General features: G+C 39.2%; 1 protein-coding gene across 1 annotated transcript in view; it reads left to right on the top strand.

Annotated features, from left to right (window-relative positions):
• The window catches only part of LOC115420979 (sphingosine kinase 2-like), a 30,273-nt gene extending 20,627 nt beyond the window's left edge, over window positions 1–9,646 (top strand). The window contains exon 4 of the mRNA XM_030136628.1: window positions 4,892–9,646. Coding sequence (XP_029992488.1) covers window positions 4,892–5,789 — 898 coding nt within the window. The 3' untranslated portion in view covers window positions 5,790–9,646. The remainder of the gene's footprint in view (window positions 1–4,891) is intronic.
• Window positions 9,647–15,449: the final 5,803 nt, after the last annotated feature.

Genomic DNA, 15,449 nt, shown 5'->3' with positions numbered 1-15,449 from the left:
TCGTCCACCCAGAGCGACCGCCACAATGAGAGGAAGGGACCAGACTCTGCATTGTTTACTTTCCTCTCTCTCTGTCTCTCTCTGTCTCTCTCTGTCTCTCTCTCTCTCTCTCTCTCTCTCTCTCTCTCTCTCTCTCTCTCTCTCTCTCTCTCTCTCTCTCTCTCTCGGGGGATCCAGAATATCGCAGCCTTTCTCTGTCTGCTTGCTGCAGGCTGTCCTGCACTGACTCTGGCCAGAATGAATTTGGTATTATTCCCAGCTGAATGAAGGGTTCACTGAGGCTGCAGGCTATATGCGGATCAAACGAGTGACAGCTAGAATGTATGTGGTATTATGCAATGCAGCAAACAGGTTCGCTGACTGAGGCTTTAATGTGTTTCTGTTCACAAACGTTATGAGCAGGAGCTGAAACGCAGTGATGAGTTCAGGTACAGTCTCCCTCCTTTGGTTGGTTTATGACACTGCATGATGAGTCCGATGGCTCCCATGAAGTGGGAATAATTTTGTTTTCAGACACATTTCTCTTTTTATTCCTATTTATACGCACCAGTAATCACCTTTTATCAGGTGTAATGATGACATGCTGAGTCTCAGTTACACTTTATCTATCAAGTATAAATCATATTGTCACAATCATTTCATGAAAAGGCTTAAAATATTTTATTCTAACTTTATGGGCAACAGTGTGGCTAATTAGGCTGTTCTAAGTACATAAGAAATTATTAACAGTACTATAGTTAATAAGGCCAAATAAGGGTAAATGATAACATGGAATGACATTGTTAGATTGTAAGGCACTTAAAAGAGACTTGGTAATTGTTTAGAGATCTCTCAGTTGTAATTGTCAATAAATTATAGCAATACAAACACACTTTACACAAGTTTAAAGTACTAATAGGGCTGAGCGATATGGAAAAAAATCATATCACGATAATTTTTTTCATATCAGACAATATCGATATATATCATGATATAAATCAAATCACTATTTTTGTCAAGCTTAAATTTTTCGTTACTCATAAGTTAGTTGTGAAGACATCAGAAGATTATTTTTGATTTAAATATGATTTATTTTCTGTCAGAGGTTGAACATGACAGATGTGCTGAAGGACATTATCCAACTGTTTCAGAAAAATAAAACAGGCACGTATATTTAAAACTAAACTAAAAGTCTGACCAACAGGCAAAAGATTTCAAGTTTTAAAAGAGAACACAAACAAAACAGACCATCTTCACCAAACAATACTGGGGGTATATACCAGGGGGTGTGTTCCTTATCTGACATAACTGGCGTAAACTGAAAGTGAAACTTTAGGGAAGGTGAGTGTTTGCATTCTTCTCATAGGCTACATGTATTTGTTCAGTACACCTCTGTATTGTATTGAAGGCCCTGAACTGAAATGGTTCACACCCTACTTTTCAGTAACCTGGTCGCCTGAGTTCTGGGTCACATTTTCTCCTTAAGGAACACTCATTACCTCCCACTGCAGCCCAAACATTAGTGTGTGTGCTGCAGCTGCTCTTACATTTGTGCTGTGTACATCAACCTAACTTGACAAGGCTTTAGCGTGATTGGTTCGGTGCGGCGCTACTTAATTATGATTGGCTGTTCTTATGTCTGTCAAAACATGGATGAATGAATTGTATCAAAATTGTATCGAGCAGGTCTCATATTTCTATCAAGGAAAAGTTGTTTTGTGGTATATATTGTTGTCGTTTTATCACCCAGCCCTAAGTACCACTATTACTATTAGTGTACTACATGTGTTTGTGTTTTATTAAGATTAGTACACACTGTGTTATGTGCTCAGTCATGCTTCAATGCAGCCAGTCAAAAAAGTAGTGACTTTAATATTCCTTACACTCTCTTTGCTCAAAGTCAAGACAAGGCAAGGCAAATGTATTTATATAGCACCATTCATACACAAGGCAATTCAAAGTGCTTTACAAAGGCATAAAAGTATAGAGTAAAACATTAAAAAAAGGAAAGTGCCGAAAAGAGAAAGATAAAGAAGGCAATTAAAACAGGAACAAGAGATAGTTAAAACAAACGCTAAAAAAAACTCTTGATAAAAATTAAGAATTCAGTGTTAAATCAATCAAAACAAGAGTCCAATACACGATACACACATTTCAGGGTTTTGTGATTATATAACTGCAAAGACTGACCTCAGATCCGATTTGATTCTTAGGTGGAGTAAAAAGGGCTAAGACAAGCCAAGTTAAAGCAGAGTTGTGGAATATTTAGATGAGGCTGTGTGGAAAGATGGTCTGGTGAATAAATTCAGGATGATGAATATGGATACATCTGCAGGGCCGCTGAGCTCCTCTGAGACGACCAGTCATTGTCGTAATTGGCCGTGGGTGGAACAGCAGGCAAATCTGTGTGTGTGTGAGTGTGAGGGGTGTTATCATGACCTCCAACCCCTGGCTCCATTCTCCCAGATGGGGCTGTCTTTGTTGTCTGACCGGCATGTCATGTCTAAAGGCCCATGAGCTGATTTCTGTCCCACCTCCAAACTTCTCCCTGACCCTCCTCCTTTACTGACTTTGCCCTCCGTCATTCCTTCCACTTCTGCCTCCTCTACTTTTGCTTTAAAATCGCACAATAACATCATTTCATGTATCCTCAAAAATGCACAGAAGCCTCAACCCACTTCCACACTCAAAAATATTTAGTGCCCCTTCCTCTTTTCTTCTTTTAACCCCTAGAAGTCGGTGCCTGCCCACATTTCTATTAATATCGCCAACAAAAAACACACATTGAGATCATTTCTATATCTATTCACATCATTGTTTTGTATAGAAGACATCTGCTTTATCCGCAGTGAGTTTGGAGACTTACAGAGCCTCTGGTCAGTCCCTGAAGGCAGCATGCCCCTCCTTCTCTGAGTCCGCATTGATTAGAGCTGTCTATGCAACTTAATCATTGGCATTTCAGTTCATATTTACATTCTTGAAAGGGTAAAAAAACACAAAAATTTTACTCAAAAAGTGATTTTATTATATTTTATTTAAGGCAGTAATTATCAATTTTTTTTTTGGCTATTTTTCATATGTTACACTTTTGGGACCAAAACAAATTGTTAAATCAATCTGTAATCTCCAGATTTCTATTTACATGTTACAAAGGTGTGTTCACAAATCAGAATAACAAATTCTCTGCATTTTTCAGGAAGCAGCATTTTCATCCCAGTGTTCCAGTACATATGAGTCTTTATTCTAATGATAGCTGAGAATGTTCTGCACATTTTGACACATAGAGTATCAGGTTGCAGGAAGTGCCTAAAAGGTGTTTATAAGCAGGTGTGGCAAAACCAGTCATTTACATTATTACAGAGTCCTAAGGGTTAAGTTTCTTCTTAGAGAACTGGTTAAGCCTCTTCTTAAGTATTTTTATTTTCTCCACCTCCCCATTCCACTGTATATATTTTTTCTCTTTTCTCATTTTCATCAGATTTTTCTGGGAGCTTTTGAGACAAAACATAACATTTAGAGACATCACCGTATACTATTTTTAGAGCAAATAACTAGTAATTGCAGCTCAAACACTTTTTAACACATAACTACACTGCAGCTGAAGCCCAGTGTCCATTTTAGATCTAGTGCATCTCTGTCCACTTAAATGGGCAATACCTTTGCCCATTTAATTAGAGTGGAGCTGCTGCCTTAAAGATAAACTGGTCTATTTCTAAACCAGTAAGAGGCCAGAGGCAGTAAATACAACCTGTCACACACTCAAGTGTATCTGGTTGGAAATATTGACCAAGTGGAGCCTGTGATGGAAGTAGGTCTGTGGAGCCTCTCATTTTATTTTAGAAATTGGGCGTCATGTGGTCATTTTGTGCAGTAAAAGCTGAATGAAAAGGCGCATGTTAGAGTTATGGTTATTTTAACAGTTCAAGAGTAAATTAGAGCTTGTCTGATACCAAAAGTAATACAGCTTTTCTCCACAGTTAGTAAGGCGTCCATAATAGGTAATACTTTAGTACCAAAGTCTGAAACTGTTAGTGAAAACTACATAAATGATGAAAAACTAGGTGTGAAAATCTAAATGTGTGTTTACAAAGCTAACAAAATAACCTAGAATTGTAGAGAAAATGCTTTTACTTTAAATCTGAGCTCATTAACATTCACATCTTTTCCAGCTGTCACATCTTTTTTTTTCCTGTCTTTAAATCAGTTGGATATTTTCAAAATATTACATTGCAGAACAGATCCATGAAATGGGCTGGAGATCCACAGGTTATGTTAGTGGAGGGGTGTCAAACATAAGGCCCACAAGCCAAAACCAGCCCCCAAAGGTTCCAATCTGGTCCACGGATGCAAAAATTACACTGAAGAGTTTAACAGTCAAGGGTGTCTACTGATTTTAGTTCCAAAGTCAAAAATTTTAACAATATTATGCGTGTAACTAAATGTTTTGTGTCTTTGTAGATTCTCTGTGATCTGTAAGTTGTAATGCACATGTGTAAATGATAAGTTGAGGCATAACATTGTGTTTTAATTTTCTTTTTCAGGTTTTTCAAATTATTCAGATTATTTTGTGAGAGGATAGTTTGTGATTGTAAACATTTTCATAATTAAATCTTAGTTTTTTACACTATACAAAGAGGTCAAAGAAAAAAAAGTTTGAGTGATTGTTATTTCTGAGTTATTATTCTACTGGTCCCGACTCACTTGAAGTGAAATTGGGCTGTATATGGCTCCTGAACTAAAATGAGTTTGACTCCCCTGACATAGAACATAGAATAGTAACAGTCAAACTAGTCAAAGTTCATCACAAATCTGCTTTACAAGCTACAAAAAAAGAATATCTAAAAACTAGTTAGAGCATATAAAACTCCTCTATTGCTGTTTGTTGCTAACTCTATGGTTTGTCCTTTTGCAGCGCCTCTCCAGTGTCGAGTGAGGAGCTGCTGATCAGCTGTGGTTTTCTACTCTGTAAAGGACTGGTTTCCCATATGGACCTGGTGTCCATCCATCTTTCCTCCAGCCCTCGTCTCTTCTCCTTCCTGTCGCTGGCCTGGGGCTTCGTTGCAGACGTGGACATAGAGAGTGAGAAGTACCGTCACGTTGGCGCTGCTCGCTTCACTGTTGGGACTCTTGTGCGACTGGCTTCCCTCCGTGTCTACAAGGGCAGGTTGGCCTACCTGCCCGCCACACTAGTCTACAACAACCAGGAACACTCCAGGAATAACAAGACACTTCATTACAACAACCAGGGGTCTACCCCGTGCCCGGCCTCAATCCTATGTCCGTCCAGAGACTCCTCCTGCCAAACCGCTGTTCAGAACACTTTCCACAACTTCTGCCACTCCAACAACTCGCTCAAAGTGAGGAGGACAGAGAGCGTGCCTTCTCGAACCGCCACCAAAGCCCAGTCCGGCCCACCGGACTCCCTGCTGCTGCCTCTCGACCAGCCTGTCCCCAGAGACTGGGTGGTGGTGCAGGAAGAAGACTTTGTCCTCATGCTGGCCATGTACCAGTCCCACCTCGCGGAGGACCTGCTGGCTGCTCCAGACTCCACTTTAGACGACGGCCTCATTCACCTTTTCTACGTTAAAGCTGGAATATCACGTGCTGCACTACTGAGGCTTTTCCTAGCTATGGAGAAGGGCGCACATATGGCTACTAACTGTCAACATCTGGTGCACATGAAGGTGCGAGCGCTCAGGCTGGAACCATTCTCACCCAAAGGGATAATCACAGTGGATGGGGAGGTGGTGGAATATGGGCCGGTGCAGGCTGAGGTACACAGAGGCCTGGCGAGATTAATCACTGGATGAACTGAACATAAATCAGCACCAGCTTTCATCTCTGCTGTGAAAGGCTGAAATATGAAACAATAAAGAAAAAAGCTTTGCAAACATCCTGCTACAAAAGTAAAGCAACAGATTTATAATGGTAATGTTTTACAATGGATGTTAGCCTTATAAAGGTACTGTAGAAGACCCATGTTTTAAAGAAAAAGCTGTGATGGAGGTTAATACGTTAAAAGAAACAAGTGCCATGTGTGGAGACCCAAACTGTTCAGTATTAGATAGATAAACAGGACATTATTGAACGAAAAGGTTTTCAATTACAGCTCGTGCAAAACTGGTCACACACTGCTAAATCAAATCATAACCTAAATCAATATTGAAACATATCAATAAGTTTGCTCTCAGTAAATAATAATGTTAACGTACTAGCATTACGTAGTCTTGTCACGTTTAGATGTTTAAATGGGGAAATGTCTACCTTTAAAAAGTTTTTTAAGATTCCATAATAATAATAATAATAATAATAATAATAATAATGATAATAATAATACAGTTATTTTATTTCACGATGACACTTTTGTTAGTCAAGACCAAATGGGGTAGAGCCGTCATGTAATTGGCTGAATGAGCCAATGAGCAGCTGTCCAATCACAGATGTGGCCCAGAATGACATAAAAACTGGGAAAAATGGAGACTAGAAGCTGAGTAAACAAATGCACCGAGTTATGTCGCTGTGCCGTGTCTACTTATATAATATTGATCAGCGTGGGTCTCCTTCTAACCCTGTTTGAGCAGAGTGCAGTGTGTGTCCACTTCAGTTGAAAAACACACGTTTCATCATCTAACGGTGTCGCGTTTATCTCATCCTGTTTCTCGCTGCATGTGGAGTGTTTCATCTCAGTGCTGAAGCTGACATATCAGCATCTTATGCAACAGAGAGGGATTGGATTAATGCCTTCAGAGCTCGTCTGTAGCCAATGCAGAACGTGTGTGTGTGTGTGTGTGTGAGGCTGCGGTTGCTGTGGTCACTGCGGTGCTGTCATTGCCTTGGTTTTCCTGAAGGTGACTCAGTTTTGTGGCTGTTTATTGGAGCCTTAAACATTCACTGAAAGGCCAGAGTCACTAATGGACGTCCTGATGGGTCAGTGGTCCAGGTCTGGGGCCGTGATAATTCTGGTTTAGCTAAAACAAACGTCCTGAAGGGACATCATCGCTTTGGTTTGTCATTTAATTCTTTATATCAGACCTATTTGAGATGTACATGTCTGTGTGTTATGTCACTAAGCATCAGAGTCCCAGACTTGACAGGTTCACAGTTGTTGCCTTAAAGCCTCAGTAGTTCCATCCTGCTTTCACGAGTCTTTCCCTTCCTACAGCCCCCATTATTTATTAGATTTCTGTCAGTCTGATAGTAGTGTCAGTGCTCCATAAGGCAGCCAGCATGTGGGAGTAGTATGATGATTGTTTTACCAAATCCATGTGAAAACATTGTTAAATGATTACAGTAGATTACCAAAAAAATGTTGGCAGTGTTTTGAACTGGCTACAGGTGACTAGTTATTATTTACTTCATCAAGGTGACACATTATATTATGTTGATAATGATAGTGAAAAGTCAGAAAAACATACATTTCAAAGCCCACAACACTATCAAAACTTTATTAAAAGCTTTTGCTCTATTGAATTTAGCAGAATATCAGTCGGTGTATTGATGGTGAAATGATGATGCACTCAAAATTCTCCCACATTGTCCAGAAATCTGCCAAAAGCAAAGAATAATGAAGTATTGTATACTTGCATATGATCAGATCCCTTTTATAACCACCTTAGTAACGGATTTTTTTAAACTGTAATTTAATTATGTGCACTACAGTTATATTTAGTTTGTAATTTAAAGCATCAGTGTAAAATATTTTGGGGTATCTAATTGTAGAAATGGATTATAATGTTCATAATGATTAGATTATGTGTAATCATATGAAAAGAAGAACAGTTGTGTTTTTGTTGCCTTAGGGTTGAAGTGTTTATATCCAGGTCACAGTGTTTCTAAAGCATCAACATCCTTTTTTCCATCATATAGTGGGTGGAATCCGGTTTGATGCTGCATTACATCACCGACAATATTTCAGTTTGGATCAGAGTTGTTATCCCCTGAACCAAAAAGCCCAAAATGGACACAACAAGCTGTGTTTGCAATAAATACCGAGTGACTGAAGTCTTGGAAAGTTGCAAAAAGCAAAATGCGACTTATGTGCATTTCCGTAGGATAGTTTGGTGTAAATATTCTGTAATGTTGCCAGCAGGTGGTGCTGTAGGCTACAATACACATGGCTCTAATAAATGGAACAGAAGAAGCAGAACATTGTTATTATTTTCCATCTCCAGTGGCTGTGGTGGTTTATTCCACTGATGAGACCGAAGAATTATTCAGTGTCCTCATCAGTCCGCACAAATTTCATAGCGAGCCATGTTTTCAAATTTTATCAGAATATCTGTGAAGGCCCCGCTCAGTCACAATTAGTCTTAAATGTTCTGCATGAATAAAAGAGCAAAAACCACCTCAAGTGATAAAACTGAAATTCTGGATTCATTTCCAGATTTTGCCGTCCCTATAAACTTTTTCTGACACTATGTACGAAAACATGCATGAAAGATGTTTCTGGAAACCCACCAAGTGATGCTAAGGACAAACCACCATAGAGGAGGGTGAGGTGTAGATACACAACATCATTACATGGAACCAGTTTCTCCCAAAGACTGGATTTTATTGAGCCACAAAAGGAGAGTTTGGGCTTATTTAGATTTTCAAGGACAGTGTGTGTGTGTGTGTGTGTGTGTGTGTGTGTGTCACTGTGTTTCTCCTTTACACCTCCTCTGTGGGGTGCTCCTGCTCTGTCCTACGGCGCTGCTTCAGTTCAGGTGATTGATGTTTTTAGTACCTGATGTGTTTCATGACTGCAACTTCATTCCTTCCACTGCAGTGCACTGTACCGTCCATCCATCCCTCCATCCATCCGTCCATCCGTCCCTCCAGCTCTGCAGAGGCCTCTGATCACACACAGACACACACTCACACTTCCCTGTGGGAGGTCTATTAATGATCATCACCTAGGTGTCCTTACCATTGAGCTTTAATTCACACAGAGCAGATGATGAGTCAGCGTTCGTGGCCTGTAACGCACACGCAGCAGAGTCGGACTGTAAACCGTCACCCGACTTCTCGCTCTGATTTAAGTCGAGCGTTTCATCGAATTCACATAAAGCAGGTCAGGATGCTAGGACGTTATGAAGCTGCTTTTCTTTGCTTGCAGAAATGATGATGCCTTAAACTGGACTCTGAAGGAGCTGGTTAAACAGCAGATGGAAAAGCAGGAGTGGGGGGGGGGGGGGGGCTCATTATTGACTTGTTAAATGCTGCATGAGGTAGGCGGCATTGTGTTCCTGACAGGGCGCCCTTACTCTTCTTCGTCACCACAAGAGCATTAGCAAACTGTCCTGACAAGACAAAGAGCTCAGTGGAAACATTCACAGGGTTTTATTTATCAAGTCATGAAAATATTTGGAAACGTAAATAATGGAACCAACTTGGAAAACTTTCCAGAAGGTCATATTTTTTTTTGTTATTTTGTTATTATCAAACTGAAACTTTCTTGGCGCTAATTATTTTAAATCATGTTTACTCATGAAGGAGTTCAACTGAAGAGCTACAAGCACATACAGTAGTGCGCAAAGAAGTTTTGGACTTACAATTTTACACAATTTCAAATATAAAATATTTGCAGAATTTTAAAAAAAATTTTCTGTTTGTTTAAAAAAAAATGGAGATTCATCAGACACAAGCAAATGCAACTGTTTTTTGTTGTTGTTTATTGTTGACAAAAAATAACATAACTAAGTTGTTGACAATTTGAACATGTCATGTCCTGGATGTGTTTCATTATTTTGCTGAAACATCCAGTTTTGACCTCAATGGAACAGAGCATGTGCAGAAGGCAGCATGTGGGTTTGGAGAACGGAACAATACTTGACAGTTCAATGACTTAAGAGTGATTCTTAATACAATATATGAAAAATACATAGGGTGTCCAAAAACATTTTTCCACCACTGTATTTTGTACATGTTTCTGCACGTTCTATTGTCAAACTGAAACTTTGTTGTCGCTAATTATTTTAACTCATGTTTACTCATGAAGGAGTTCAGCTGAAGAGCTCCGAGCACATAAGGTGGAAAGAGTACATATGACAAACTAAGCTGTTTTATTCTTTTATTCATAATTTTTAAGAGACTAAAATGAGCTGCGGCGTTGAAGGGATCCTGACTGATGTGATGACAGTTACAGACCCACTACACACTCCACTTGAGTTATTTTTCTGTTACTATGCAAAGCCTGTTGTGTTGTGAGATGCAGTGGTCCCTCTGTTTGATGTGCCTTGGTTGTGCTGCCCCCTTGTGCTTGGGACACGGTGGTGCATTCATCCGTTGATCATTTCCCGGTTGCAGAAGTTGGAAATGCTCCACCCACCAACACCTGATCTAAGCCCAGGCCTGTCCTCAGACTGTGTCCAGGCGCTTTGCTGACACCTGTTAATGACGCCGCAGTGCCGCCTCATCACCTGCTACTGTGGACCCTGAAACCCTCAGAGTTTCTTCTCATCATCGGGCCTTCTGCCTGAACCCAGTGTGTGAAATCTATCTGAGGGCCTGCAGCGTGGCCTGCCCAAACCTAACATGTTCACAGACGATGAAGGACTTGATATTTATTCCTCTGTCAGCAACTTGAAAACACATCCTCAAACTGTTGTTGATTTGTCTGCTCTGAGTGTTCGACTGTTGATTTGCCGAAGTCTTAACCTGCTGCTTCTGAACTTTTACTGTCCTGTGTTTAAGGTTTATGGTGAAGGGAAAATAGCTGTTATGTTATTTTTTTTTCTTGCACACTGAAGATGTATGATTGATTCTTTATTCAAAGAGAGATCTATTTTTCCATTAGACAAATGTCTGTAATTTTCTATTAATTGTTTCTGATTGAAAATGAAATAAATGATGAGATCAAACTGTTTGTGGTCTGGTTTATGTTACAGCGGCTGCTTTTGGAACACAACTGATCTGTTTGTCCAAATTTTTATCATCGAACCAGTAAATATGAAGCCATAGTTAAACTAATCCAAATTCGCTTTATATCTTTACTCCAGCTACCTGCACTGAGACTGAGTTTAGTCCTGTTAACGTGTAACACATTTCTCAAAAGATATTCATCACATTTTTAAACAATGTGATGAATATCTTGAAAGACAAAAAAAAGTTTCCATCAAACTACATGTGTTTTTGTTGTAGTACCATGAGGGTAATCCTCTTATCATTAAACTGACGCCATTTTTGACCTATAGCACTGGCCAGAGCCACAGTTTTAGCCAATCAGAAGCAGAGGAGAGTGGGTCATACTTGGGCTCAGGTGCTAGAATACTTGTCAGTTTTCCAAAATCACCAGCATCTCAAAAGTTAACATAGGTTGAAGTAATGTTGGTCTAACGTTATCTGTGGAAATATACAGGGTATCCATACAGTCACTTTACAGTTTCACTGATTCATCTTCTGAAGCCCCTTTATCCTCACTAGGGTCATGGGGGGTGTTTTATCCTATCCCACCTATGGGTACACCCTGGACATGTCACCAGTTTATCACAGGCATACGGAGACAAACAACCAGTCACTCTCACATTCAACTTAGGTTGAGCAATTAACCTATCAGGGCATGTTTCTGGATGGTGGGAGGAAGCCAGAGTACCTGAAGAGAACCCACATGAATCGAACCCAGAACCTTCTTGCTGTGAGTCGACAGTGCTACCCACTGCACCCCCGTGTCGCCCCTCTTTACAATTTAACAAATGTATTACAAAACCAAATTAATAGATAAATCTGTGGAAATTATTTCAAAATGAAAACTAGATACTGAAGGTTTTCTTTGCCTCATTTAACACACTTCTATATGGTGTTGGAGAATCACATTTTGTCTTCATTGCCTTTTATGTGTCTGTATTCTCCTGCATGTTCGTTTATAAAGAATAACAGTGAGTTCAGGCGGTCTCACTAAACTATTTATTTACAAAGTAGCAGCTGATAAGTCGTACAGAGCTGTGGGTCTCTTTATTTCCCTGACAGTTTGTAAAGTCTGACTCACTCTTCTTTTCCTGACCATGTATTTTATAGTAGACAGTGGTTATCTAGAAATGTAGGTTGATCTCATCTTCTGATGGGTTCCTTGGATAAGTGTCAGTGGGTTGGCTTTTCTCCAGCGGCTTCACGTTGCTCCTTAAGACTCCCATGTCTTTGCAGAGCTGCAAAAAACAGACTGGTATTACCTGACTCTAAGGTCAAGCAGATGTTTGACCCTATACTGACCATGTTTACGTCTTATCTCCTACAATTTATGATCCTATGTGTAACAAAGAAATCTAGTGAAACAAAGAAATTATCTTAAAACATTAACTACTACTAACTAATATGTGATTAAACTTAAGACTTTAAGTATCTAAAGTAAAATAATATGAAGGATCTTTTAAGATAATTACATTTTGATTAAATGCTAATTAAATGTTAATTAAATATTGATTAATTCTGACAATGGGCACCATTAAGTGCATGAAGCACATCAATACCATACTGGATTTCCTGCCATGTTGGCTGTAGTATAGCCTCATCAGTGGTGTCAACGGCATCAGTCATCTTATACTTCAGGTCGTTAATGTCCTGTATCTTTGTTCAATACATAATATTGTTAACATAACCCCACAGACAGAAACCCAGGTTGAATGAAATCTGGTGAATGAAGGGAACAGGGAAATGGACCGTCCCTTCCAATCCACCGATCTGGAAATGTTTGATTTCAGGACCCACCAACATGCAGTCCCTGATGTGGTGGTGCACCATCTACCTGGAAAATGATGGTTGGTTGAAGGTCATCCAGCTGTGGTGTCACATATTCAGTCAAAAGGTCAAGGTAAACGTTTGCAGTAATTGATCTCTTATTGAAAAATAAATACATAAATAATTTTAAAAAAATGGACCCATGCTTCAATTGCACATGATCCCACAAAATGATTAAAAACTTTGATAACCACTGAGTACATAGAACAAATCTGACGAACATATCTTGTCAATTGCTAAAGTAATAAATTATTTTAAATTGTAAAGAGACTTTGTGGACATCCTGTATACTGCTACATTTGGATACTCTGAGGGTGGCCTCTTTGGTAACTTTCTATTTTCTGTTTGTTAACATCTCTGTGAAGGTAATGTACTGTTGAAGACTGTTGAAGTTAGGGATGGGCGATATGGAAAAAAAATCATATCATGATAATTTTTTTAATTTCAGATGATATCGATATGTATCATGATATAAATCAAATCATTATTTTTGTCAAGCTTAAATTTTTTGTTACTCATAAGTTAGTTGTGAAGACATCAGAAGATTATTTTTGATTTAAATATGATTTATTTTCTGTCAGAGGTTGAACATGACAGATGTGCTGAAGGACATTATCCAACTGTTTCAGAAAAATAAAACAGGCACGTATATTTAAAACTAAACTAAAAGTCTGACCAACAGGCAAAAGATTTCAAGTTTTAAAAGAGAACACAAACAAAACAGACCATCTTCACCAAACAATACTGGGGGTATATACCAGGGGGTGTGTTCCTTATCTGACATAACTGGTGTAAACTGAAAGTGAAACTTAAGGAAAGGTGAGTGTTTGCATTCTTCTCATAGGCTACATGTATTTGTTCAGTACACCTCTGTATTGTATTGAAGGCCCTGAACTGAAATGGTTCACACCCTACTTTTCAGTAACCTGGTCGCCTGAGTTCTGGGTCACATTTTCTCCTTAAGGAACACTCATTACCTCCCACTGCAGCCCAAACATTAGTGTGTGTGCTGCGGCTGCTCTTACACCTGTGCTGTGTACATCAACCTAACTTGACAAGGCTTTAGCGTGATTGGTTCGGTGCGGCGCTACTTACTTATGATTGGCTGTTCTTATGTCTGTCAAAACATGGACGAATGAATTCTATTGAAATTGTATCGAGCAGGTCTCATATTTCTATCAAGTTATTTCGCGAACTGAGGTGAAGTTAGCAGCGGGTTGGATATTCGACGGACATTCAAAAGCCATCGCCTTAGGGACTATCAATAAATTACTGCTCTAAACGTTTTTCTTCAATAGCTTCTCAGTCATGTGACCCAGTGACTCCAAACCAGTCTCACATTATTATAATAAAGAGGACCTTTAGGAAACACCACTTCATATTTCTCTCCAGTCTATATTAATATTTTTTATGAATATTATTCATATAATTTGAGACTGGTTTGGAGTCACTGGGTCACATGACTGAGAAGCTATTAAAAAAACAGACTTTTTTGTAATAAATAAATAAATAAATAAAAAATATTCATATAGACTGGAGAGAAATATGAAGTGGTGTTTCCTAAAGGTCCTCTTTATTATAATAATGTGAGACTGGTTTGGAGTCACTGGGTCACATGACTGAGAAGCTATTGAAGAAAAACGTTTAGAGCAGTAATTTATTGATAGTCCCTAAGGCGATGGCTTTTGAATGTCCGTCGAATATCCAACCTGCTGCTAACTTCACCTCGGTATTTCGCGATATATATCATTTACGTTTTATCGCCCAGCCCCAGTTGAAGTTACTGTTCACTTTATTAATGTTAACATTAAACTCTGCCTCAGTTAAAAACAGCTGCTTTCGTCCTTTGTGTTTGGCTGTAAAGTTCTTAAAGTGCTTTATAAATAAAGTTGGAATGGTATGGTATGGTATGGTATGGTATGGTACGGTACGGTACGGTATGGTTCGGTTCCTGCCTTCTGTCAGACCTTACCTTATAAGGCTATTCAGTCCAGGATTGGAGAAATGGTGAAATTTCCACAGTAAGCATCAATCTGCTCTAAAAATCAGGAGTTCCTGACCGTGTCTACCTGACAACACTAATGCTGACGTCACAGTCCTACACTGTAAACACCTCCTGTAACTCTGCTGAGGCTGTGACTGTACAGCAGGCTGTAGCCCACACTGTTCAGCCTAATTCATAACTTATGGGACACATTTCAGTTTCAAAAAGTAATAGACTATCAACTTACCTCCAGTAGCATAACAGAAGGAAGAAGTGACTTTATAGTGATGTGACATTCACGAGCGAATCGAGTCTTTTGAACGGTTCTTTGAAATGAACGATGTGAACCGAGTCTTTGTAAAGAGCCGTTCATTTTTTTTTTTTTTTTAAGGAGGGAGTGTCCAATTGCCTGTCAATTTAGTGTCACTGGGGAGGCATTAGGCAGGAGGAGAATGTTTGGGCAGAAAAAAAAGAATGCACTGCGCATGTCTCATAGCAAGTAGTTAGCAACATAGAAACAACATGAACATAGAAAAGTCTGAGAGTGAGTGACCACCTGTGAGTAATGAGCCAAAGAAAAAGGAGGAGTATTTGGATGCACTTTTCAGAAAGAAAAGATGGGCATATAACTTGAGAATTGCACTACAGTTCAGGTATTTCAGTAATTGCAGTGATTAATCACTGTTGTGTTTTGTGCAGTTTTTTCCATATGTTTACACACATTTATTGTTCTTGTTTTGAGGAGAATAAAATGTTATTTCATAAGAAAATGTTT

Source organism: Sphaeramia orbicularis, chromosome 1, assembly GCF_902148855.1.
Source record: "Sphaeramia orbicularis chromosome 1, fSphaOr1.1, whole genome shotgun sequence".
Classification (NCBI taxonomy): Eukaryota; Metazoa; Chordata; class Actinopteri; order Kurtiformes; family Apogonidae; genus Sphaeramia; species Sphaeramia orbicularis.
Note: the sequence above shows the minus strand (reverse complement) of the source record. Positions and strands in the feature narration are given on the sequence as shown.